The following is a 27,265-nucleotide window of genomic DNA, read 5'->3' on the forward strand; positions in this document are numbered from 1 at the left end:
AACCACGCTGCTTCCAAACTTTACTTATGACGTCACAATACTTGGCTTTGTATCCAGGTTTCGGTTTTTTTTTTGTATTATTTTCTACTTTGTTTTTTCAGTTTTCCTCTCTTATCTTGTTGTTTTTAACCGTTTGTTTCGCAAGGTAAAAGCTAAAAGTTCTCAAGTTGCAAATTTCACAAACTTTTGTTACAAATTTTAGCGGGAAACAGTAATTTTGAGACTGCGATTTTCCAAGCCAGCTGTTTCTATGGAAACAGCAACCTCAGAAACAGCGAGACAAAAAGAGTCCGACCATACTTTGAAGCTGTTCGGAAAACTTGTCAGGAATCAAACAGCTTTTGTGAAAAATGTCTGCCGAGGGAGAAGGTGTAGAGAATAAAGTTGCAAATGACGGCAACGGCGAGGAGCAACAGACGAAAGAAGATTCCCCTCAAGTAGAAATTGCCGTCGATCCAACACAGCCCGTCGATCAAAATGGCGGCGATATTGATCATGATTCTGCACAAGTCGTCACAGTTACGGAGAAAGAAGATGTTGCTGAAAAAGATGATGAGGAGAAAAAAGAAAAGAACGAAGTTGTCGATGCGAGTATTGATCCTAAGAACTCAATTACTACTGAAGAAATTAGCGAAAACCCTCCCGAAGAACAACAAAGTCCAGCGAGTCAAAAAGAGGATCCAAAAATGGATGAACCAGCCATGTCTGTTGTTATTTCAGAACCAGATAAAGACGTCGTAACGCAAGAAGCGAATGCTCAAACTGAGGGCAGAGAATCACCCATTGGGAATGCGGGTGTTTCTGTCGACAGTCCAGGGAAAGGAGATAACAGAGTGATCGAAACACAGTCAGAAAGCGACTCACCTCTAGTGGCTCCTCCTACATCCAAAGCTGAGAAGTCTATAGATAATGAAATCCCAGCGAAAAATGTCACAGGTCACCCTGAGTCTGGGGGAATAGCTAAGGATGGCTTTACCGCAAACGGTAAATTAAATGGAACACTTGATTCCCTTTTACAATATCCTAAGAACTGCCTCTAAATCGCACATTTTGTTGCAGTACTTGGGAAGTTGTTCTTCTGCACTCACTTACATAAACCTGCCAACTAGCTCCCATGTCTTAGACGTGGATGTGGTTTGTAAACTTCGATCTCACACCCATCATCCATCTGCCCTTTTCACATACCTAGCCGAAAGGTGAACTATTACAGCCTCAACTTTAGCCAGAATGATTACAGCCTTCCCTCTTGGTTCCTGTATCCTCCTTAGTGTTGGCTGTCACCAGAAGCTCTTGGTGCTTTTTGCAAAATATTACATAGTTTTGTAAATTTTTAATTTTTTTGTTTCTCATGGTTCCTGCTATGTTAGGGATAGAATTTCATATCCTTTTTGACTTGTCCCCTTAACTCTCAGGTTCTGACCCAGTCCCCCTGCTTTCATGTTAACCAAGTTCAAAAAAAACCCAGACTTATCAACCATGTGCGGTTTTCTTTCAGTTAAATTCATCATTATGCCAGAAGGCCATGTACAGAGCATGACTTGTTCCTTAAAGCAGTCCTTCTCTGAACTAAGAAACCATTTTTCATCAGAATTTAACCAGCCACCTCAAGTGATACTGATGATATTTGATGGTATGTATGGTTCTGTAGTCTGAGATTTGCGGTTGCTACTGTGCTCATCATTAATAAAGACTGAGTTGAAAATCCAATTCATTGATGAAAGATTTCATTCTTTGTTTCAAGTTTCAAATCTTCCAGTGAGGATGAATGATATTATTTTGCAAAAGGGACCTGCTGTAAAACTTAAAGTTTTTGAATTTGGTTAATGGTGCCTGACATGACTTATCAGGCATATCTGAATATGCCATGATTTTGAATGAAGTTATATAATATTTAGTTATATAATATCTGTTGAAATTGTTATTCATTGAAGGAAAAATGGTAGAAGACCACACAGTGTTATCAGACCTGGGTGTTCAACCTGGACAAACAGTACAGGTAGAAATTCAGTCAGCAGATCCTGTCAACAGACCTTTACATTACAGGCAGGCATCACCGGCCTACAAGCTACCAGATAAAGTCAATGTCAAAGTAGAAGTTGGTAAATATATACAGATTTTTGTTCTTCCCTTATCAAATCATTTAAAACAACATCTGACAATGCAAGTTCAGAAAGTGGCAAGAACAGTTCCCCAAATAGTTTGAAATGATTTTGGACTTCTGCATACAATGACGTGAACCAATCAAAGAATCAACTTTTTAAACCATGTGTAACAAGTGCTTACTTTTAACGACATACAGTGTATATGGAATGCCATATTTTAGCATTTTTTTAGGGAGTTTCTTACATAGGGCTAACCTTGAGACGTCCTTTTAAGACACATTTTATCTTTTAGTTTACTTTATTCCTAAGTTACATGTAGTTTCTGTAGTAAAGTATCTAATATGCAACTGTATTATTAATAATTTTCAGGTGGCAAAGAAGTTGAAGTTGTTGTTTATATTGTACAAGAGAGTAGAAAAAAGCCATTTTTGGGTGGCTACAAACACAGACTGACAGGAGTAGAGTTCCATAATGCATCTGTACAGACCTTACCCAAGGTCCGTGTTCCATCATCTGTTGAGAAGTTTCATCGTGACACCCAGACATACAAGCTGCGAAACAGAGTCCAACAGACAACAAATACTACTTCCACGCAAATGGTAAATAAATAAATAAATAAATAAATTAATTAATTAATTAATTAATTAAAAGTATTTTATATGACTGTGCATTAATACTACCTGCTCAGTTGTTGAAATTAAAATCCATCAAGTGTCTGTCCCAATGACAAAGTAATGAATGCCCTTATGAGAGTGTTATTTTTAATTAGTCTTACCTGTTTTGCAACCTTGCAGCAAGTTGTGTATTGAAAGTTGAATAGTAACTTGTTTCAAGCTTTTCTTGCGACTTCTTAAGTTGGTTTTAAGCCATGAAGATCTAGCTGTTTTTCCATTCATCAGTTTAACACTGTAATCACAAAAGCCATGATCTGATCTGAAGTAGTATTAATATCTTTTCAGTAACTACTTGTTAAGTTTGGCACTCTTATTAAGTTGTTGTTAACAGAAATAACTTTTACTGTCTGCTTCCTTAAATCTTCTTTGCTACACTAATATTGCTGAATTTGCCTCAATTCGACTTAGACCAAGGATGGCTGTTATGTGTCAAATGTCCAAGATAAAATACTGATACCTGGAAAATATGTCACCGCTGAACAACATCACAGGAAAATTTTAAAGAAGGTAAGCACATGCCTGTGTGACCATCGAGTGTGGACTGATTAATGAGCAATGAGATAGTACATCTGAGGATCACCTTCCAAATGCTGCTTTCAAAGAAAACGAACATTCAGCAGCTGTTCTGTGTATATTTTCGCCCTAAAACTCTGTGTGGTAAATTTGAATAAGCTAAACCATAGGCAGTGCATACTTTCCTGTGTCTTCAAATTAAACCACCATTCTTGTAAAGCTAGAAATGATTCCCACAAATCACAGCATTTGGTTCAGCCTTTAGACTTAATACACAGATTTTATTTTTTAGGTAATCATCCTTCAAACATACTGGAGAAGATGGCTGGCAAAGAATTATGTTCAGAGACTAAGAGAGGATCGCAAACGACGTCAAGAATGGGAGAGACAGGAGGAACTAAGAAAACAGAGAGAAAGAGCTGAAAGAATTAAGAGAGAATGGGAGAGAAGAATAAATCCTAAGACAAAGGAAGACTTTGATCTTCTCTATGCTCATTTAGAGAGTAAGTGAAATATAGCAAGAGAAACTGTTCTTAAGCAGCTGCCAGTTTTAGTGATAAAAGCTTTCTAATTTTATTTAATTTCTTTGTCTAGAATGGCGTAATGAAGAGATGGCTATAATAGATGAGCTATATGCAGGCCCTGAGCGAAAGGCAGCTCTTGTAGGCTTATTAGAACAGGAAGCATACCTAATTGCTTCCATTGATAGGCACAAGCTCTCTGCAGATGAAGAAAACAGAGACAAAAGAGTCAAGAACTTCTTGAACAAGGTTTGTGCAGGTCTACATGACTGTAAATGTCACGTGCATACATGTACATCGTGGATGCTGTAGTTAATTTTATCATAATACTAATCTTGTATGGAAAGATATGTTTAATCCAGAATATTACTCAAAGTTATTCACAGCCAAAGGAATATGTTTTTAATATCCCAATTTCTTTGCCAAAAAACCTAGAAGATCAGGACAGTATCCTTTTGCCTTTTTCTCATCATAATATCAGCTAAAATTATCTATTTATAATTATTATCCCTGAAAAGGCTGCTGCTCCAAAACAATGGAAAGCTTTTGACGGCAAGATTACTGAAATGGACACGCCTTACACTATCCGTGCCCAGGAGTTACGGGACATTTACAGCACGCTCAGCATGAAGTACCTAACGCAGGATGAAAGACTGGACGTACTGCTGACTCTTAAGCACACAGTAAAAGAACACGACTGTAAACTGACACAAGAGATTATTGAGCTCATTGATAGAGAAGCTGACTTGCTGATGAGAGGTGTCAAGGAATCCAATCTTGAAGGTAAAAAAAAAATCGCTGTCAGGTATCAAATATTACAGAGCTGGTCTAAATGTAAACATGCTCGTGTCAAGTGGACACAGGCTCAGAAATGAAAACTTGACTGTAAATGAAACAAGGTAAAAAGAAGAAACCGGATAAAAGAAAATTAAACACAATCCTGTTTTCTCGATACGGGTTGGTAAATGAAGAAAACAATCGGTAAAGTCTTCTTCTTCGTAGCTTTTCTTGAGTGTCGGAACCTTTGTTGTGTCCATGAAGGCCGTCACCGTATGGTATATGGTGGAAGAAAGGATTGTTACTTTGAAGCTGTTACTTTAGAGCACACAAAAAACGCTGTCAAACATGCAGCTGCTGTATATGAAGTTATTTCACAAGACTGAACTAACTCTGTCGTTGTTTTCCAGGCTTACGCAAGAGAATTTTAACCCTGTTCCTTCAGTACTGCAAAACACCTCTTTTCAATCCTGAGGCGGCTCGTCTGATCAAGGTATGTAGAATTAATCGAAACTTATTTTTCTTCATGTACAACCCTCAGTTTTACAGCGCATTTAAAATTAAACCAGCAGTGAGTTATTTTAGCTTCCGTAACTTAAACTAAAAAAAAAAACATAATTCAAACAGCCAGTTAGAAATTAAAGTGAAGCCTGGCGACCGAACGACGAGAACGGTAAAAGTTAGAAAATCAATTAATAACTTGTTGTTGGGTTTGCGCCTGTTTGACCGAGAAAGTAACATATTGTTACTGGAAGGTCGTGGTTTTACGAGTATATTGAACCAATCTGAATCACGACGAACGTGAAACCAAATGCTTTCGTTTGCTTTTCTTATTCCACCCTTTTTTGTCTATGGCCTGTGTTAAGTAACTCACCGATCTCTTTGTGTGGTTATTTAGGTTCCGCAAGATCCAACAGTATTACGTAAAAACATCTATTTCTGTCCAAGTTGCAATACATACCTACCATCAACGGAGTTTCAACTCTCGTCAAATTCAAGGTACGTGGCAGGGTGTGGTCTGTGGTTTGAATCACCATATGAATAAACCCTTTATTTACCCTTAGCAGTGTTTATAGCGCAAGGGCTAATGGGGCCGTGCAAATAACTGAAACAAATAATTCAAATTTAACATAACATTGTCAAGAATCCCAACTGACTGGAAGCAAACCAGTTGGCTATTTACAAGTACGGCCGAGGATTTGAACTCGGGACTACTGTCAGGGTGGGACTCGAACCCGGGACCGCTGGATTGCGAGTCCGGCGCGCTGACCACTCGGCCACGCTGCCTCAAATATCTGATGATTTTGAGAAAACGCGGAGATCATGTTTCCAAAGTTTTCCGTTCGTTACGCCATAAAATATAGCTTTTTATTGCCATATTTTAATACGCCAATAAGAAAAAGTTAGGGATATATTTTGTTCGTCTTTTTTGGGATTTTGTGATTTGTTTCGGAACCATTCGCCCTGGCCCAAGAGTCGATAGCCTTCGGGTTTTCAGGATCTGATCTATGTCTGTTTATCTCTTCGGTATATAGGGTCGTCGGAAGGTGTAGAAAATGCACCAAACTTGACAACGACGCAAGATTACGGCACGACTTCTCACAGTACAGAGTCATGTTGAAAGATCTGAGACGTTCTGAGGAAAGCTTTGAAGACGGTTCCAAGGTCGCCTACTTATTACAGGTATAAATTGCTTCCTAGTTGAAAAACGTCGATAATTTTATTATTAGATTTTGGTTCATTTGTTGTTTTTAACTCCATTTTTTTATTCAATCCGACATTGACTTTAATAACTCATTACTTAAAACTTTAAAGACTCTACTTGAGTTCTGTCCATTATGGTTGATGGTCGTCATTTTTTTCGTTTCTTTCAGGAGCCCGACCTGCGTTATCTGGTGGAAAATATTTGGAACAGTCAGAGTGTGCTGAGCGCTCATGAGGACCTGTTCGATTTGGTGCTTGTTCGATGGAACAAATATGAGGAGTGGTCCCCTTGGAATTGTATCTTACTAACAAAAGAAGAGGCATCGGCACATGCTAAGCTCGAGAACGTCACCGAGGTACTTGTTTTCTGTTTCATTTTGTTGTTATTTTCGTTGCTGCTGTTGCCTTCAGTTCTCGTTTTTCTCCTCGGTTTTCTCCTGTACATCTACATGTACATTCTACATCTACATTTATTGAGGAAGCAAAACGGTCGCTCTTAGTGCCGACGGCCAATTCACGCTATCTTAACGCGATTCCACGCTATCTTTGGTGTTTTTTAGTTTGAGAGATGCGGTCACACTAGGTTACGCAATATAAGGAAAGTCTGTCACACTGGCCACGGAAGGCGTCTAATCATTATCGAAAACTCCTGTATTTGTCGGCGAATTTAGCCAAGAAACAGATTGATTCTGTCGAATCAAGCAAACATTTGCATTTTTCCAACGTTCTAATTGCGTCGTATTTCTGTTTTGCAGGCTTACGGACGCATGTTTATCGGCAAGATTCTCCACAAACATGTCCTGGCAAGGAACTACTTTTCACGGCTGCCTGGAATGGCTGAGCACATGAAGAAAATATCAGTCCAGAGTCGAGGATTAGCTAACAACGGACTCAGAGCAGCTTCGCTGAAAGCGTAAATCCGTTCGATTAACAGAACTTACTTGCCCGTTGTTTCACACCTTTCAAATTTTAGTTTTGAAAATGTATTATTCGGTCAAAATGAATGAATTTGGGAGAGAAGGAATCGATGTCGCCCTTTTGGATGGATTTTTTGACCAGTGCATGTAGATATGTATTATTTTCCTTGAGGAATCGTTACGCGGGTCATGTTGTAAATAAATTGATAGTTTACTGGAACAAGCAGTAGTGTGTCCAAGTGTTGCGAACTCTGCAGTTTTTCATGATCACAGTAACCTTAGTTTAGCCAGTCCTTGAAGAAGTAGTTTTATGGGTGGGTTTCTCTAACCCGTTTGACCTGTGACATTGCCTGATACCTGTGACCATCGTCCGTGTAGTTAACTGTGACCCTTGTGCCTGGGCGTGGTTACATTTCCTTTAGACGCGCCTTAGTCTTAGGGTTCTCTTAGGTTACTCCAGGACATTCTTAACCCGGTGTCAGTGATATGTGTATCCCCGCACACATATCACTAGTGATGTGTGTATCCCCTCCAAAATGGTGGCCAGTGATATGTGTATCCCCCACCCTCCTCCCCTCTACTTTAAATAGCAATATCCTCCTTGAAAGCGCTCTCGTCGTCCGGTCGCTTACTCGACGAACGACAAACCCAAACAGACTTAAAACACAAATCTCAATTTTTGTGGTTGAAAAAGCTTACGTATCTGCTGCTGGAATTGTGTTCTTGATCCTAACTGGTTTTCTGCGAGCAGGATATAACGAATTTAAAGTTGAACACCAAATGGATCTAGATATATTCCAATTTGACTTTCACGGCACGGGATTTCTAGGACGATATTAATTGCGCGGTGTATTCTTACCCCTCGAGTAACGCATATTGTCCACTGTTCATCGCCTTGTTTGCATCTGAATTATTCGTGGAGTGAAACACCTATCACTGTTTCGACCCGCTCCCCATAAAATGATTAGTGGCACTCGTGTATCCCCTGCACCCGCTTTTCAGTTCGACTTTTTGTAAGATACGTTAAGGCTCAAGCTGTATACATTGCTATACTGCGAATATTGCTAGCAAGTTTCATAATAATCGACGTTTATTCTTCGGTAGATAGCCTAGACAACGGCTGTCTTCAGAGGATACACATATCACTGCGCCATGTAATAATTAGTGATATGTGTATCCCCTGCATGCGGTCGTGTACAACCGAGGTCAGTGAAACTTCAGAAATCTCAAGATATGAATAAATGCCGGGTGTTAATATTGCTAGTAAGTCAGTTTTGACATTGCAAATGTAATGGGCATTTTTCCTCTTGGGTAGACAGCTAATATAACAGCTGTGTCCATGGGGATACACATATCACTAGTTCATGAAATAATCAGTGGTATGTGTATCCCTTATTATCCCGTGCACGCGTGCACGTGTTTTTAGTGAAATAATCGAGTTTCAAACTCCGGTAAACCCAAGCTGTGTAAAAACGTCGGGTGCTAATATAGCCTGCAGTTCAGACAAGGCTGATGCGCTATATTACAACAGTTGTGTTTATGGGGATACACATATCACTGCGCCATGAAATAATTAGTGATATGTGTATCCCCTGTACGCGATTTCACTTTAGATATTTAGACATTCGAGTTGGAAGCTCCGCAAACCTCAACCTGGGTATAAACGTCGTCGCGAGTAAGTAGCCAGCACGTTTCGGCAATAATTGGCCCTTTTTTCGATCAGGTAGATAGCCAATCGGCTGTGTTTAGAGGATACATACTGAGATCACTGCGCCATGAAATAATTGGTGATATGTGTATCCGCTGTTCCAAGTTTTAGTCAGATATACAATCGGGTCGGTTGGAACTCAACCAAACTCAAGAAATCCTAAGCTGCTCCGTTGGGCGCGAATTAATTTCTGGTTTCTCCTACTCTTTGCAGCGCTCGTTGGAACCTCGCAACCGAGTCCTCTTTTCGTTCGTTGAATGCCCAGGCGCGTATCAGTGTTTTGTGTATCCCCACGGGGGAGACACATATCACTAGTGACATGTATGCGGGGATACACATATCACTGTGACACCCCCGAAACTTAAAGTGGTGAAACCCGATCGTGATCTTCTGTGTTCACTCCCTCCGAATCATTCAACAGGAAGAAGATATAAAGTAAAGGTCAACCTTTGAACGATAGTATGGTGACCAAGCGTGCATTTAAGATGGCTGGATATTGGCCAAGTTCTTTGTTTACGCAGTTATGGACCGAAACGGAGTCGAGTTCCATAAACTCACATGCCCGCTCACGGAGCCAGCCACATAAAACATTAACATACTAAGCTGTACGTAGATTCTGATGTTTGTTGACATGGATCAACATTCGGGAAATTACCCGTATTTTATTTTAAGGGAAATTGAGGTTTCCGCATTCCCCGGGGGGGGGGGAGGACACCGCCCTATATGGGCTATATAGGTATGTGCCGCTGTGAAGGGTATGGTTTTCAAGCAGTTTACTCTAGGATAGGGTATATACTGAAATCAGAGCGTTTGGGTCTCGAATAGGGTATCATTTTTCACAAAACTGACTAGTTGGTTGAAGATTTTATCTAGACTAAGGAAACCAGGAATTGCCACTCAAAAATATAAAAAAATCAAATCAGCAAGTTTAAATTTACGCAAATCAGTCTCAACAGCGTCGATAGATGGGGGATTTGGGGAGTTTACTCTAGTACAGGGTAGCAAAATTCAGCTGAACTAGCTCTGGTATAGGCTAAGGGTTCCAGGGTCCCAGCCGCACATCCCCGCCCAGAAATTCCCAAAGTACCTCCCCCGGGCCGTATTCCCGCTCCGTGGATTTCTCCCTGTGCTTCCTTCCTCGCCTCGTTGTGAAGCTGAAACCTACCGTCCCCACCCCACTACCTAGGGAGAATAATGAGTCAGTTTCAGCGGTTTCCCATTTGTATTGTTTTAATTTATCTTTTATTTTCCTTTGCTCGGAAGAGCCCTAACTGTAAACCTCTTTAGGGATCTAAATATGAGCTTCAATGGCCTAAGACGAATGCTAAATATTAACACAGCGAATGCACTTGCTTACTTCACGAACGTCAACTCGGACAGACGGCTGGGCTTTCGAGTCTATGATGACATGTTAGACGAAAAGTACACGTATCGAAGACCGGAGTTTCTTCAACTGAACGAGGAGTCTGAACAAGCAGCCTCGGACCATGAATCAAGACCGATTATTATTCCACACAGGGAACTGCCCTTTAATGCAGGATATGCAGAGTAAGTTTTCATAACTTAGCCTATAATCTCATGTAGATGCGACCGCAGCTTTAATGGTTGCACGGAAGATTTTGCGCTCAAACACGTACTGCTTTAACTTCCTGCTGAAAGGAGTTAAGCTTATTTTTGGGCTATTTTCCTCCCCTCGTAAAAATAAAACCCCTTGATTTGAAGTCGGCAAATATTTAGAATTTATTTACTGCTCAAGGAGGAGGTCCCAACCGTCGTGATCGCTAGAATTAGTTTCTGTCGATAATAACCCAGTGTACAGGCTGAATAATAAATGAGTTGGGCTTCACACAAAATCACCAGTACTGAGTGGTTGTACTCCAAATAACTACAACCTGAGAGAGTTAACTTATTTGATGATTCTTGTCCACATTTATTTTTCATCGTTTTCTGTAGATGTCATGGTAAAAACAATTGCAACTTATATTAAATTGGCTTCCGTGATCTCAACGGGACGTTTTCGAATTCTCTCTAAATTTTAATGATAAGAGGGGATTGTACCTTTATTTTTTCCTGGTAATTTGTTGCCGACTCACTTTGCATAAATAATTATCTTCGCATACAGACATTTAACTTTTTATATTTCTTGCATTTTCCAATGGGAGCACATTATTGCACTCTCTCACAGTTTGTGCTGATGCCTCTATTTGCTTCACGGCTTGTTTCCAATGGTCATGAAAAGTGTCATGGGAGTGGTTAATTCAGATATTTTGATTTTTATTTGTGCAATGTTTTTATGTGGTATTTACTAGTAAAACAAGGGAGTCCGCACTTGGCTCAAAAAGGGTCTTACACCTGCAGAACTTGTTACTGTTTCTATAGTGTGAACAAGCAGGAGGCTCATGCGGAAGTCCAGGGGAGAGCTTGATCTCAGGCTATGAACTCGTCTATTGAACTTAAGTGTATTGCAGGATTTGTCAGTTTGTCACTGGTACCAATTTACATGCGATTGAGTTGACCTGGATTGAGTGTCACACTGTGAGAGTAAAGTGCCTCAGAACTGTCTGAGAACACAACACAATCTAACATGCCAGCCACTGCTAGAACCCAGACTGCCTGATCTAGAGTTCAGCACACTAACAATTTGGTGCCTGCATGGCGGTATAACCGTTATTATACTGGATAATTGTACTCATCAGACACAAGACTGAATATCATATTTGGGAGACAAAACAAATTTTGCCATCACCAAATGAATGTTCAGTGGTATGGGCCACTTGGGTTGTCACCACAGCACTGGAAAGTAATTTAAAGTAGACTAGGTTTTCTAGTAATTTACAGTAATTACTGTCAATCAATGTCTGGATAGAGGGTGCTCTACATAGATAACCAATAATAGAATTATGTCTGCATCATCAAAAAGGTTTCTTGTTTTTATTATTTTATGAGTAATTTACCACTTTTTCAGAACTATCAATGCCGGGAAGACACCGCACAAGAATGAGGACCAGTCTGTCACTGGAATGTTTTGCTTAAATGTCAGCAAATCAACTAGTGAGTCTACAGAAAGTGACGGAAGTCCTGAGCATGTTACACAGGTACATGTTAAATTTTACAACTTTACTCTCTAAAAATCAATAATCCATAGGCCACCTTAATTAATAAATCCAGAAGAGTGATTCACACACTGTGCCACATTTGCTGGATCTACAGCAGTATTATAGTAGTCACTGATCAGTCATAGATCCTTTGCCAGGCTGTAAACTACATGTACCTTGGACTAGGCTTATGAATGCATCCATGGACCACCCATAGAAACCCAACCCATGGGCCACTTTTAATGGACCCAATCTATGGATCACTTTTGTGGAACCAGTCCATGGATCAACCTTATGGGCACAGTCCATGGATTACCCTCGTACACCCACTCCGTGGGACCTATTCCATGAACTAGCCTTACAGACCAAATTCAATCTTCTGTAACAAAAAATCATGGCAACTGGTGCATTTACCTATATACATAAGTCATAGCACAAGAAAACACTGACAATGTTCATACAGGAAAGTTCTACACCCTTCAGTCCTAGCATGCACAGTGTTGTTAGTACAGGGACAAATACTGAAACAAAATGGAGCCTTATCCTTGTGCCTAATGGGCTGTGGTAGCTATAGGTTCGTGAAGAAAATGTACAGCCACCATCATTTTCCTTACAGAGGATTGGATCACCCTTATGGACTCCATCCATAGATCACCCCTAGGGTTCCAATCTACTGATCACCCATAAGGACCCAATCCATTGATCACCCTTAAATGGACTCAATTTATGGATTGCCCTGATGGTCTCAAATTATGGACCACCATTGTGGACCACCATGATTATGGTCCCAATTCCTTGATACCCTTTTTAACCCAATCCATACATGATTGACACCCTGTAATTGGCCTAATGTATGGACCACCCTTTTGCACCCAATCTATGGACCACTCTTACAAACCCATTTCATAACTGACCAATTTGGAGCTGATCCCTTGCCCATCCTTGTGAACCTAATTCATGAATCAAATCCTACGGGATTGATCCATGGACCACTCTTTTGAACACAATTTCTAGACGACTCTTTTACACCCATAATTTCATAAAATGACCCTCGTGGAACTAATCCATAGAATGTTCATGTGAACCTAATTTATGGACCATTATTGTGAACCCAGTCCATAAGCTGCCTTTATGGAACTGGTCTAATTGTGGGCCATCCTAGGACCATCCTACATCCCATCCCAGGAGGACCTTTCCAGATTCAGTTCATTAATGGGTGGATCATGGCTCATTGAAGGGGACTCTGATTAGTTAAGTCATGAGATTTACCAGGTAGGATTTATGGGCTAGAGCTGGAAGGATGGTTTCAGGTTGGACTACTAGTAAATTGACTTATGACCTCAAGTGTCTGTTAAAAGGGGTGTTCTCTTTCAGTGGTTATAGCAAATGTTAAGGCTTTAATTTAGTTCCTCCTTTAGGCAAGGGGTTTACACTTGGGAGGATCATTACAACTAATCTAGAACTGACTCTTTACAGATAAAGATTCCCTATGCATATTTTGGGATATTTGATGGCCATGCTGGATGTGGGGCAGCTCTTATGGCTGTCAATCAACTTCATATTCATATTATGGAGAAGCTGCAGGGAGTGAAGGATTTGTTGGCTTATGAGAATGACGAGAAGCTTGCGATGGCTGAGGAGTTAGCTGAGGCTGTTGTCTCCTCAGTGACAATTGATAGTCTAGTTATTGGAGTCTTGGAAGAAGCTTTTTTTGAAATGGTGAGTTTGTACATATAAATTACTTGCTATGTCAGTTATGTTTCTCCATACAACTTCTATTTTGGAGAGGTAAAGAAAGGCATTGCATGTGAGAGTTAAGCGTCTTGCCCAACCAAAAAATTACAAACAATATTCTAGACCTTTTTGAGTCTTTATCCAGAGGCCAGCCAATACTTTAAAAGTTGTGTGACTGCTCTACGTTCTTCTTCCGTCAGGATGAACAGATCAGAAGAGAAAAGGTAACATATAGGATTGATGGAGGCTGTGCAGCCTTAGTAGCTCTGTTTCTTGGAAAAAGATTATACGTGGCTAATGCAGGGGACTGTAGGTAAGACAAGTTACTATCATGACTGACATGAAAAAGTTAGGAGATGAACTTTGTTTTTAGCAACATCTTTGTTAAATATTATTGAGTTTCCAGTAAGCATTACAGTTTTCATATCAGTGGCTGTAGAAATATGCAAACCTGTATGGTTTTTTTCAGTGTTTCTCCATTGTGTTTCAATCTCCAGCAAAAAGACACATGTATGCAACATGGCTGTGTTGTTTGTTCATGGACTAAGGTTGAGGCCCAGGGTTTTGTCAGAAACCTGACACTGTAATTTCACAAGCAAAAACCAATTTGATAATCCATAATATCTCTGTGCATCGATTTACGAAAAGATTTTGTCACAGTGGTGAGAGTTTCACATGGTTTTATTTCTTATATTGTTTTATGTCTTTGTTTCCTTAGAGCAATTCTAGCACGTAAGGGAAAAGTTGTTCCTCTATCAAAAGACTTCACTCCTGAGTCAGAAAGACAAAGAGTTCAACTACTTGTAAGAATGGCTTCTTGTATAGTATTGGTTATTCTTAGACAAGTCAAAGTAACAGCTTGTAAAGTGCTGTTAGTTATCCTTTTCATTGTCTCTTAAGTGATGGAACTTGTAGAAAGAAGAGCTTTTACTGAAATGGGTTGCAAATCTTTACTTTCTTTCCTGTCACTTCCATGAGCACTTGCCCACTTGTCAGGTCTCAACACTAACCTGATTCCAAAACTTTTGTCTTAATATTAAAAATAATATTAATGTAGCTGCCTGTTTCCTGATTTAAACTGTTTGTAAAATCTTTACAAGCCTGCTCGCCTACAAAATGCCAGTACTCTACTCCAGTGTCTTTATCTTGGATTGACTAGCAGGTTACTACCCATCGTTTTTGTCAAGATTCCTGTTTGTATATACCTATAGAACTAACACAAACAACTTCATTAACCAAGTTCAAGACTACATTAAGTCACCACAGTTTTAAGAAAAATTTTTTCTACGGCCTCCATGAAAAGCAGTCATATTTTTTGGGGAATTTTTATTCCTTGATTGTAGTTAGGAAGATAGATAAAATAAACTGATGGAAATACCGTGTATAAAATAAGTTATCGTATAGTATCGTAAAGTACCCAATATGGGGTTGTGACCCGGGCTTGAATAGTCGACCGTAACTGGCTAACCTCTTGACCACTTCACCCCTGCAATGATATTAACTGTCTGATCTTTTTTCCAATCAGTGTATTTTTTTTCTTTGGTAGGCTTATCAGAGGCCCCAGCTTCTTGGAAGTGACTTTGGTCGGCTTGAATTTCAACAGAGAGCAAGAAAAAAACATATTGGTCAAAAACTTTTATACAGGGACAGACATATGACTGGCTGGTACGTTGAATACTGTTAGTTAATTCTTGTACAGACTGAGACAATTTAAAAAGTGTACAAATATCAGACAAGTACAGGTATGATCTAAAATTAGGCATAAGCCCAATTTAACTTTGTTACCAGCTCTGAGATGTTTGTGTTGAGAAACGAAAAGTTTCTTGTTCCTTGTAACGGCGGGCTCTTGGATACTGAAAAGAATAACAATGATCGTTATACGGCAAAATGCAGGCTTATTGTTGTTATTCTTGGTAATCCAGAACAGTTTACATTTCATTGCTCCATCTAACGCATTAAAAATGTATTTGAACAGGGCTCTCAAGACAGTGACTGAGGAAGATACAAGAAAATTTCCTATGATTAATGGAGAAGGAAAGAAGGTAATAACTTGTGGAGCAATTTCATGTGAAATGAAAGCTTTTTAATTTTAGTCAAATGCAACACGCGCTTAAAACGTGCCTACCTTTGGTGTTACTGTCAATGGAAGACATGATTCTTGATACATATTCTGCCTGTATTGTTATAAATATTATTTGCAGTCTTGCTATTGTTACTGACACTCAAACGATGACGAGAAAAGCGTACTCCAATCAGAACAGAGAAATATGCACTGCTCTGTTTGTAGGACTTGCTAGCTACTTTACTAAGACTGAATTAGCTCAAGTGCTTTTGTTCACCATTTGTTTATTTAGGCTCGTCTGCTGGACACCATTGGGACGACCCGTGGATTTGGGGATCACGATCTGAAAGTTGCCTTCTGTAGTCTTCCTATCAAACCGTTCCTTACCCCACAACCGGAGGTAAGTTTAATGTTACTTACTACAGCTAGTACACATATCTGTAGTGGCCGCAGACATAATTGCATCGCCGTCGTCGTCGTAGACTTCGTTAAGTATCATTTCAGGTCTAGGGTGACTGATTTTAGCAGACAGGCAGGTAGACAGACAGACAGACAGACAGTCGTTCATGTGTTCTTACAATGTGGGCATGAAGCCTTCTAGCTTCCATCAGGTGCTCTTTACTAAAGTGTGTGTTACGATATTCTGTACATTCAGGTTCGAAAATTTGACTTGTCCAACAGTAAGCTGACTGAGGATGACGTGGTAATAATGGCTTCTGATGGACTTTGGGAGAGGTTATCCAGTGAAAAGGTGATCAAATGGACTGCTGGATTCACAAATCAACGATATTTGAATATTTTCTGATTATGGTACTAGCAAGAGGTTAACATCTGTGAAGGGATGAAAACCTTATGTTCATTTACTCTACTCCTCACTTCTTCACCCTCTCTGCTCCACATCCTACTCTCCCTCCCTCCCCACGTCAACTCATTTTCTTAAAAACACTCCACGTTGTTTAAGCGGTTAGTACTGAGTCAGAGCTTTTCATTTTACTTCGTTTTCTCTTGTTAGGCTGCTATGTTAGTTATGGAAACATTCTCTAAAGTTCCTAAAGAAGACAAAAGAAGGTATTTATTGCTGGAATGTTGTGAAATGTGGGTTTGATTGCGTTTTTGTATAACCATTTTTGGTTTCTTGCAACGTATGGAAAATTAGAAGAAGAAAATGGCTGCAAAAACACGGCAACATCAAGTCATGGGTAACCGGGAGTAATCCCACATATTTTATGCCTTGTCCGAGGCCAGGATTACAAATGTTTTTGGGACTTATGTCCTATTAGCCAGTTATGCTATTCTTGTAAGCGTTCCTCGCAGCGATTTTGCTTTTCGGTTTACTTCCGGTTGCTCCAGCCAATTGCCCCTGGGTCTCCTGTGACTCATGCTGAAATGTTGGATACTGTGAGGCGTTTTTATTATCAAGATCGCAGCTGGTTTTGTTACAAATTTAATCAGTGTTCCCTTGTTTGGTTTCACATTATCATCACAGTACTCAAAATGAAACCACAAAATAAACGCCTGGTGAGTCCATGTGTTTTATCACTTAGTTATTCTTTATTGTAGGTACGTCATGGCAGCCCAGGCCCTTGTCGGGGACGCGCGAGGCACATTGACCGAGAAAGGTTGGAGACGAACTAATGGCGAGTTGGCCTCATATGATGACATCTCAGCATTTGTGATTCCCATTAGTGAATGTAGCAGCGAAATGGCTAAATTTACAGTTGAATACGACAAACCAACGTTGAAACCAACACATTCCCTTGACAACGAGGAGGATTGAGCTGTTTAATATGAACAGAAAAGATTTTAGCGTAAGCAGTTTTGTGTGGATTTTGTTGGTACTGTAGTAATGTGACCATATTGGTTAAAAGTCGGTGTTGGATTGAGGACGGGTATCCTGGTCACGTGTGTGGGGTGGACTGGATGCTAATTTCGTGTGTGACTCCTTTATTACCTTTCTTTCCACGCGATAAGAGATGACTGTACGTCAATGAAATGAAAATGTCAGCGGACTCCATCAGCACAAAAAATAGTTACAATAGCGTTAAACCAGACGTTGATAGTAATTATATTAAACTTCTGATTGAACACATTCGTGAGAACCGCCTTTGAATTTCGTTGTATCTAGCGGGAACAAGAAGAGTATTTGGAAAGTGTCTTAATTGATTTGTAGCTGTTAACTCTTAGAGAAACTCTCAATTTGTTTTCCCGTTCCGCTGGACAAATGTAACGAGGGCTCTGGGAACGAGATTGCCATTTCCTCGAGTCTTCGTTTCTTACTGCGCAAGCGTGGCAACGAACGACTCTAGAGAGTTTGGTTAGAGGATCGAATTTGATTGGTCAGTTTAAAGAGAAAGAAAATGAGCGGACGTAGGCACCAGCGACTTGGTTGAGTCACGTGTTTGTAAGCTAAGCATGCGCAATTCTATCACCCGGAAGTCCGATATTTTGACGAAGACTCTGGAAATGAAGTTGGAAACTATTTCTGAACGGAAGATGTTTCCCGAGTTTTCTATGAGCTTGTCGATTGTTTGAGAATGAGGCTTGCTATTAGCAGCCGCCGCTTACCAATTCCCGAAATTCAGTGACTCATTTGTAAATAGGATTTGGAGAAAACTTCTTGTTCCCGCAGTATTAAGTGGTTTAGTCATATATTTTGCAGCTTCAAATGTTGGGTAACTCACACATTACAATTAATTATGAACACTCGATTTATCCCAGTCGAAGAGTATAATACTGTAACAAATATTCCACCATTGAAACTCCCCTTGGGAGATAATGTATAAATTTAATTGAACATGTTACATCAGAATTTTTAAGGGAGATGGTTCATGTAAAACATGGGGAAATTTAGTGGGCACTTTCATAAGTTCATATTCGTCCCAGGTAGCCAAGCGCGCCAATCTAGTGCCCGGTGCCCCAGATTGGAGTAGGGATGTATGACTTTGGTCGATTAGGATGCTATTGTGACACAATGCTGAATGGCAAGAAAAGCTTGATATGGGACGCTCTCCATTTTACCAAAAATTCCGAAACCTTCAAAACGGAAATTTTCAGTCAAAGTTTCCGCTAAATCCGAGAATTGTTCAGTTTACGAAATACGAACCATTCAACAGAGAATTCCGGGAGAAAATCAAATCAATCGGAAATTCCCGGCATGAAATTTTCGAGAATTTGGGTATTCCTCACGAGGTTGTTCTCTTTTCGGGACATTTTGGAAAATGATGTTCCTTTCACCACTGGAAATCTCCGGAAATTAAACCCAGAATTTTTGGTCGAATGGAAAGCGCCTATGATCAACGAACCAAGATAATTTAAAAACACTGAATATGCCTTCGAAACATACACGAATATACTTAGACTTTTTCAACTCGAAGAGAATAAAATTTGACCACAATGAGTCCAAAGAATCTAAACAAACGCCTTTGAATTCGTGAATCGTAAAATCAATTGTGTTCCTTTTATGGTTCGTTCGTGGAAAATTTAGAAAACAAAAAGCATTGCAATGCTTTATAATTTTGGAACTACGCCGGTTTTGGTGGGAATTTAATGGAAGAGATTACTTAATTTTTAGTGAAAGATACTTTACATTACTACTACATTGAAATGCTGTCTTCGTCTAGCAGATCACTTGTCTTTATCTTGAAATAAACCTGCTTTTTCTTCATCACTCGTGTGCACTTGGCTACCTTTCAGAGGTTTTTTTCTCGAGCGCCGCGGCAGGTTCCCAGGCTAACACAAATGCTAAGTAATAAGTTCCAATCATTACGTACTTGTTAATTTATTAGCTTCCTCTACAGCGAAATAAATGCATTACACACGTCTGATTAATCCGACTGTATTCATTATATTCTTATCTCATCTAACGTCCACGAGAAAGCACGTGTAGGGGCGTGGTCGTCCTGTACTTTTCTTACTATTATTATATGGCTGTGTCTCACAAGGACTGGAAACTACCGAATTCATGAATTTGATTGGCTGAAATCGATATTGACCGCGGTCTAGATTTTCCCATCTAGACCGGTTTTATTTTGCGTTGGAAAAGAAGCAAATCAAAAATGTTCACCGTTTTCTCTTTTTTTCTTCTTAATCATTTATGGAAGTGCCAAAAAGCCTGATGACAAAAAAAAAAGTAAAGAGGGCGAGCAAATTTCGGCAGGTTTAAGTTAAGCTCATCTCCGTTTGCAAGCAAAATGTCAGCAAACCAGTTACATTACACGAATTAACGTTTTCTTCTTTGCCATATAATAAACATCTAATTAACCGAGCTAAGTCGGTCTGTATGGGAGAATCTTGACTTCGGTCTGTACTCACGACCTCGGTTAAGATTCTCCCATACAGACCTCCTGCTTGGTTAATAAGAGCTAAAGAAGAACCTTTCTTGGGGAGGTAGAATCTAGGAATATATATTGGATCATTGGATAATGCAATTCAAGAGTTTTCATTGGCTTAGCCATCGTGGGTTATGAGCTATTATACCATGCTCTGCAAATATTGTAAGCGTACACGTGATTTCTTGGGACGGAGTCTCGGGGATAGAACGTTTGAATGTGGGATCAGTTGATCTTTAGAACGGAGTAATGTGCGATACCTGGCGGCGGTTACGCGATCGTTTTAAGCGGAATTGCCGCACAACTTAACGTTGCTTTTGCTTGTTACATATATATAGTTCTATCAAACTTCTTAATATAGATATTCTTTGTGCACCTCACCTGTGAAATCAGTTCATTCTTGTGTAATTCCAATATATCTCAGAACAGTCACACCTGCAACTGCAAGTTGGGTACACCTTAATCAATGAAAAAAACGCACTTTTTCCAGACCATGAATGACTTAACTGACCAGACCGATGAACTAAATGACCTCTCCAAAAGAATTAAATCTCAACAGTATCAATTAAAATCGTTTAAAAAACAAACAGGAAATAAAACACTGTCACTACTTTATAAAACGTTAATCAATTTAAATAAATTTGTGATCATTAAGTTTATATGATTATACTATCTGAAAAAGTAATCCTCACTTAATACAGAGATGTTAGCTTCAAAACTGCTCGTACAGCAGAATTCAGGGAATCTGAATACCAACTCAGCGTGAATATTGACAAGGCATCCAGACACCTTACCTAGTTCCCCTTGCTTTTCTGTTGCTGTTAGTGTGGCAGAACTGATGAGGCAGATGACGAGGATGTAAACTCAGTCCTGAAAATCAAACTGGCTATGAGCTACTCAACTTGGAAAATGCGCCAATGGCCAGCCTTTATCCCGCGATTAGCTAACTTCCTGGCCTCAGGCAGGTTTTCCCTACTGTATCCCGGGCAACTTCTCCAACCACAGTTTTAGAATTGGCGCTGCAACTGTGGCTGCCCGCAAGGGAATCTCGGATCATTTAATTCAAGCCTTGGGCAGGTGGTCCAGTAATGCATACCAACTCTACATTCGCACCCGGCTGAAGCCTTGGTTAGCATCTCTTCGCAGCTTTCTTAGAGGCCACCCAGCTCAGCATTCCTCCGCCTGCGTAGTCTCGCTGTGGCTGAGCTGGGAGATGTGTCTCTGTTGTCTACTCTGCTATCGGTTATGGTGCTTGGGTTTTATGGGGCCCTGGAGGTCCCATGTCACTTTGTTCGCGGGACCTCCGGTCTCCCAGCACTAGAAGGCCGGATATTTCCTTGGGTGGTTGATGCTCACATTGTTGCCATGGTTACCTCCGTCTACTGTGCTTCCATCTCAACCGGCCTCTAAGGCACCAGCTCCCAAGGTCATCTTTTGTCGATGAGTTTAAAATTGATTGAAACTCTAATGGCAGGAGTTATCCAGGGTTTGATTTCAGTTTTAACTTGCGTTTAGATAACCGTTTAAGAGGTAAGTGCATACCGACTATTTCGGATACTTTAGAATAAAGAGAATCAGACATTGGAGTATGTATGCAACTCGCCTTCCCAGTCAATTGATTGAATATCAGCAATTAAAGCATACACATCAAAGTCATAGTAATCCCTCCTGTTATTTGGAGAAGTAGAAATTGATTTCACAAATAAACAATCAGTCAGGTAAATGGTCTGTGAGATCATAAGCAATATTGCCACTTAGGGTAAAATGTTCCAAGAAATTGAAGAAGATATTGTCAATCGAAGTTTCTGAATGATCAGTAATTCTAGTCGGTTGCAAAATATGTGGTTGAAAAAAAGAATGTACCCAAGGCGTTTAAACAATTTTCTGCATCTTAGTGAATTCCATTTCAAGCAAATCTAAATTGAAGTCACTCATCATTACGCAGAACTTATGCTCTTTACGAATTCTTTCAATAGTTGAATTCAAATATTCCACGAACGATTCTAAATTTCCATTTGGGTGTCTATAGGTCACAACACAAATCATATTACGCTGAGAATCACGGTGAATTTTAATCTATAAAGCCTTAAATTCCCTAATTGTAGTAGAAAGGTCTGACCTAGTTGTACAATTTACCTGCTAGTTAAATGGCCCCCCATGCTATACCTTAATCACTAGTTTGTCAGGTACTAACGTTTTACTGCTAGATCATTTTACTGAAAACAAAAGATGCTTACTAATAGCGTTTTAAGCAGTGTTTGGAGAGCACACTACAGTGGTCAGCACTTATTGTTCCACAACAAGAACTTCCAAGGTTTATTGAGCTGTTGAAAGTCTCTACCTCGGATTTAATTTGTGTTTTGCAAAAACCAAATGTTTCATTCTTTTCATACTTATTTGTTATGGGGCGAGTTCGTTCTAGACAACGATGATAGATATCTTAGTTTCATAAAGAAAAGAATCAAATTTGAATCTTGGTGCAATTTTGCACTAAATACCCCCCGAAGACGTGAGAGAAAGGTGAACGGTGTGGGAGTATTTTCAAGGAGGTAAAAACCCCCCTGAAAATCTCAGGAAAAATGCACAATTAGAAAAATTCTACACAAGTCTGTTCGTTTCATAATAGGATAGAGCTTTGTTCTCTCGGAGATCAAAAGGCACCATTGAAAGTGAGAGTTCCGTGGTCTATCCAATTAATTATCACGCACTATCATCTTTTGATCAACGTTTTATTCTAGCGTTTACTGTATTTGTGTCAGTTGCAATTAAACAAAAATCTACATGAAATATAGTTATCGTCACTTAGACTTAAATACAAAAATTATACTGGTAGTTGTGGGACCAGTGTCCATAGAATACATGTGCACTAAAAACGCGTTTGCTTCACATTATGCCATTTCACTCATACGTACCGTAACGGTTCCTTGGTTTTCATTTTGGGCCTCTATAAGGCCTGATATAAAGCCCACGCCATACTAGAAGTTAAACAATGCTTTCCAGTGGTATCGCGACCATGTATTATAACATTACTTTTCATTAACCAAGCTTGCTCTGGGTCACACTGGGAGAATATCGGCTTCCAGTCTTTCAGGTTCTTCTTTCGTACTTTCAAGAGCTTGGACCGATATTCTCCCAGTACAGACCTTGCGATGGGTTAGTAAGATATATGTATACCACGAGAAAGCTTTGCAAAACTAGAATCTCCGACAAACAAATTCCATGAACTATTTGCTCTTGGTCAAGGTAATCTTCCCAAAAAAATGTCAGAGAGCGCCAGCTGACGGTCTGTCACTTTAACGTACCAATTCCTGCACAATTCGAGCGGAAGGAGCTGTTGCAATTCATAACAACAACATTTCAGTTTAGTACACCTGCACATCACTCCTGCATCAGTCTAAAGCCATCGATTTTCGCGTGTACAACGGATATTTCTTGCGCTTCGATACGGTTTCCAAATTCCAGCCTCTTCGAAAAATACCTTAGTGCAGTCGGGATTAACGGCCAGTACCTCCGCGCCGCCAACCTGCGGAATGTTATCCACCACGGAGCGAACAGGTATTACTCCGCCGTACGCGTACCGATCTGTGTTGAGGTAATAGTGAATTCCTAAAACAACGAAAACATTTTTGTTACCACGGTATTACTATCCTCTCTTGGTGTTTTTCCCACTGTAAAATCTGGAAGATAATTACCTCACTTAGCGGGTTGCTTTGCACCATTCACTGTAAAGCGCGAGTTTCGAAAGTAATTTTGCTATCGCTTTGCTGTTGGAATCGGCTCAAAAATCTCACAACACCTTTTCAACCAACCAGAAGTAAAACCACCTTGCTTGACTTCATTTTCCCGCGCTTAGCACCGGCTATTTGTATTTGCCGGCTTTGAGTTGCAATAGCACTATTCAAGGATAACATTTCTCCTTTACATTACAATAAAATTCCTCCTGAATGCGACAAAATTTTGGGCAGAAACTGCGAATTTGCCTCGCATCCTGCTCCCAGCAAGGCTTCATAGCTCAATTGTTAGAGTGTTACACCTGCACCGCAAAGGCCACGGGTTCAAACCCAGTTGACGCCTTGAAATCGATTTTCAGGTGTGGTCACAATTTTTCAAATTGCGTACTTCATTGCAAAGATTACTTCTTCAACTGATCATAACCTAAAATTTATATATGATTTCTTTGATATGCTCAAATCATAAAATCAAATTTATTGTAATACAAATGAGACAACTTATCTGTGAGAAGGGATATGAGGCTATTGGTCCATTGCGTGTTGTTACTCTAACCAATCACAACAGACGAAAACAACACAATGAACCAATCAGATCTCGAAGCAAATGCATGTAGCAGGCGCAAGGCGCGGGAAAAAGCGCCAGAGTATAAGTCAGTGTGCTACAAATATACGTTGCCGAAGAAAGCTGGGAGAGATCTCTGTGATTTGTCTGGTGAGATAGCCAGGTTTGATAAGGTTGATTCAGTCATTAGTCAGAGTCAAGCTCTTAAAAGGTGAGTACCAAACTTGTGTTGGTTCTGCTCTAGTTCAAAGTTCTCCACAAGTACCTGTGGGTCTTTGACAATGCGCTAGTAACTGTTGGCACAGTTTGTGAGGCGCTTGCTTTGATAAAAGTTATATCTCTGTGGGGTCACTCGCTTAATAGGTTTAATTTATAATGTATAAGTCTGGCAAACGGCATAGTTTTGGTGAATTCTAGTAGGCTGTGGCACTCTTATAGCCAACAAGCAAGCTCTCCGGTTGGGCTTCGGAGCAGCGAGTCACCCCAAACCCACTTGGAGGCTTGCAGCCATATACAGTCAAGTCATATACGAACTTACAGCCAAAAAGAGAAAGTTAGATTTGAGTGTGTTCATGAAGATATTGCAAAAGGTAATATTGCTTCGTGTAAAGTGTTTTCATGAAGATCATATTCCTCGACGAGGCTGAAGTTATCCAACGTACGGTTGCAAAGAAAATGCATAACTAACCTGGTTCATCTAGAGGATCAAATGCCAGATTCAGTTTCTTTTTTACATTTTCCCAGCTGAACTCAACTCCATTCACTGTTGGTGTCTAAAATGAAAGACGAATAATAACACCGTTGATTCAGCATGACTATGCCTGGTAGACAGAGCCGGGGTTGTTTTGTTTTGTTTTTGCTTTTCCATTTTTACTGGGCAAAGCTGCCCAGAGGGAAGGGCACAAACGGAACACAAAGTCCCATGCGAGGTGAACCACCCGACCAGACCAGACACTAGGGGTGATCACAGCCAGGGTTTGTTACGTCCCTAGTGGTTCTTTTACGTCCCATAGAACCTAGTAGAGTGAGGTTTGTCAGACGGGCCCCACGGTTTATCGTCCTTATCCGAGAAAACTAGAATGTCTATCCGTTTGCAGATATCAGAGCAAAGGAAGAACATTCTCCTCAGTTATTTACAGATCCGGAGTATGGGTCCGGCTGGGGTTTGAACACGATCTCCCGGGCGGCAGTCCGGTACTTTACCAACTGAGCTAACCGGTCAAACAGATCAAAAGAAAACCGAAAAAAGAGACCGTTGATTCAGCATTTTGCTCTTGAATGATTATGCCATTGAGAGTGCCTGGTATACCAGGGTTAGTGCTAGCCCAGGGTTAAGCCTGCTCCCGCTAACGCTAAACCCTGGGGTAGCGCTAACCCTCTATCGAACGACCCGGCCCTGATGATTAAATTGATTTAGGGACAGGAGGCTCCCAATGAGGATGATTTACCTCTGACATAGCCCTTCCACCACGAAAAGAAAAGCCGAGAGGAGAAAAAAGGGTCAAATCGAACTGAGAACCTTGTAGCGTTGAAGCCCAAACTGTAGCATGAAGTTACTACAAGTACTACCATTGTCACTGGGTAGGGTGTCAGTCCACTCAATAGTTGAGTTTCCCCAGTAAATTCACACACTTGGATGGAAGGAGACAATGTGGGGTGAGTGTCTTGTCTATAAGGACAGAATGCAAAGGTGAAGACCGGGACTCAAACAAGTGGCCTTCCGCTCTGAAGTCTGATCTGCTAACTATCAGTGCTATCATGCCTTGATGTCCTCTAGTGGCCTCGCTTGCCTTAATGCTCCACTTGCCACATCTTTTTCTGTTCCTTTCAAAGGAACCTTGTGACAAGTAATGATCATTCGTCATATCACCTTTACATTTCTCTCTTTAGTGATTATTCTGCAAGGTGCTGGCTGGTTATTGCAGAAATTCCTATCTCTTTCCCCATGCATAAACCTGATTGACCCATCCCTCACTATAGGTTGAAGGTTACCTGACCCTGCCCTTGATAAATACAGTGTAGTATAACTGTATTCACATTGGCTAATAATAAGTATAAGTGCCTGCAAACCAGGGTGATTTGTACTCAACCTCCTTTGCGAAATTCTTTAAGGGCAACTGGTTTACGTCATGCTGCCACTAGATTTCTTAAGCCAGGGTGAAACAAGGTAATAACACATGAACAGGATCTGTATTGATACAGAAGTTGAAAATTGAAGTCCAAGTTTTTAAGTTTTTTGTTACGGGCAGGGGGATTTTGGGGGCCAGCAATGCACCAAAGGAAAGAACCCTCTAAACATCTTTGTGTTCAAGACAAAACAAGCAGTGAATGCTACTTATTTCAAATGTACCTGATGGTTATATGTTGTGAAAACAAACGTCAAAGTGCGACCCCCTTTCATGCTTCCTCTCCGCGAGTACCAGTAGCGAAGCATTGATCCTTTAGAACGGTGTTCATAAAGGAATAACAGGATAGAACCCACCAGAACAATCATAGAACCTTTAAGCATGAGTCCTGTAGAAATAAACGTTATAAATAAAACAAAGCTTTTTTGCTATTTTATTAAGTCAAGTAAGTATTGATGTCTTGGTGGTGTACACAAATTAGATCAGCTCCCAGTAGAGCAGGATGTTTGTTGGGATTGTACCTTTAACCCCTTTAGTTACAGGTGTCCTCAACAGAATTCGGTATTCAGGTGGTCTGGTTAGGTTTATGGGGTCTTTTCTGACCTTTTCTGGACCATGAATCCTTCTGGTTCAGGTTTTTATACAGGTGTCCCCTTTTATTTCTTAAGTAGCTAAATTTGATAATAAATCAGAAATAACTTCAATAAAAAA

General features: G+C 40.2%; 3 protein-coding genes across 5 annotated transcripts in view; 2 read left to right on the forward strand and 1 right to left on the reverse strand.

Moving 5' to 3' along the window:
• The first annotated feature begins 76 nt into the window (after nucleotides 1-76).
• Nucleotides 77-9,265, forward strand: LOC145498234 (IQ motif and ubiquitin-like domain-containing protein). Its single transcript, XM_081478130.1, has 13 exons — nucleotides 77-984; nucleotides 1,496-1,630; nucleotides 1,932-2,099; nucleotides 2,472-2,701; nucleotides 3,185-3,283; nucleotides 3,582-3,792; nucleotides 3,884-4,059; nucleotides 4,329-4,593; nucleotides 4,998-5,080; nucleotides 5,486-5,586; nucleotides 6,123-6,270; nucleotides 6,462-6,647; nucleotides 7,047-9,265. The coding sequence occupies exons 1-13, from the start codon at nucleotides 351-353 to the stop codon at nucleotides 7,206-7,208; spliced, it is 2,598 nt and encodes an 865-aa protein (XP_081334256.1). The 5' UTR covers nucleotides 77-350; the 3' UTR covers nucleotides 7,209-9,265.
• A 358-nt stretch (nucleotides 9,266-9,623) lies between these two features.
• LOC145498235 (protein phosphatase 1H-like) lies at nucleotides 9,624-19,471 on the forward strand. The gene is made up of 11 exons (XM_081478131.1): nucleotides 9,624-10,464; nucleotides 11,882-12,011; nucleotides 13,488-13,730; nucleotides 13,946-14,058; nucleotides 14,464-14,548; nucleotides 15,292-15,410; nucleotides 15,721-15,787; nucleotides 16,100-16,207; nucleotides 16,463-16,558; nucleotides 16,820-16,875; nucleotides 17,368-19,471. Exons 1-11 carry the CDS (start codon nucleotides 10,214-10,216, stop codon nucleotides 17,582-17,584), a joined length of 1,485 nt encoding a protein of 494 aa, XP_081334257.1. The 5' UTR covers nucleotides 9,624-10,213; the 3' UTR covers nucleotides 17,585-19,471.
• A 2,805-nt stretch (nucleotides 19,472-22,276) lies between these two features.
• Nucleotides 22,277-27,265, reverse strand: part of LOC145498438 (uncharacterized) — a 33,985-nt gene continuing 28,996 nt past the window's right edge. For all 3 annotated transcript variants that reach the window (XM_081478372.1, XM_081478370.1, XM_081478371.1), the window contains 3 exons: nucleotides 26,779-26,942; nucleotides 25,117-25,201; nucleotides 22,277-23,741 (listed from right to left, as the gene is read on the reverse strand). In XM_081478372.1, the coding sequence (XP_081334498.1) occupies nucleotides 23,530-23,741; nucleotides 25,117-25,201; nucleotides 26,779-26,942 (461 nt within the window). In that variant the 3' untranslated portion in view covers nucleotides 22,277-23,529. The remainder of the gene's footprint in view (nucleotides 23,742-25,116; nucleotides 25,202-26,778; nucleotides 26,943-27,265) is intronic.

This window comes from Orbicella franksi, chromosome 9, assembly GCF_964199315.1.
Source record: "Orbicella franksi chromosome 9, jaOrbFran1.1, whole genome shotgun sequence".
NCBI classification, from domain to species: Eukaryota; Metazoa; Cnidaria; class Anthozoa; order Scleractinia; family Merulinidae; genus Orbicella; species Orbicella franksi.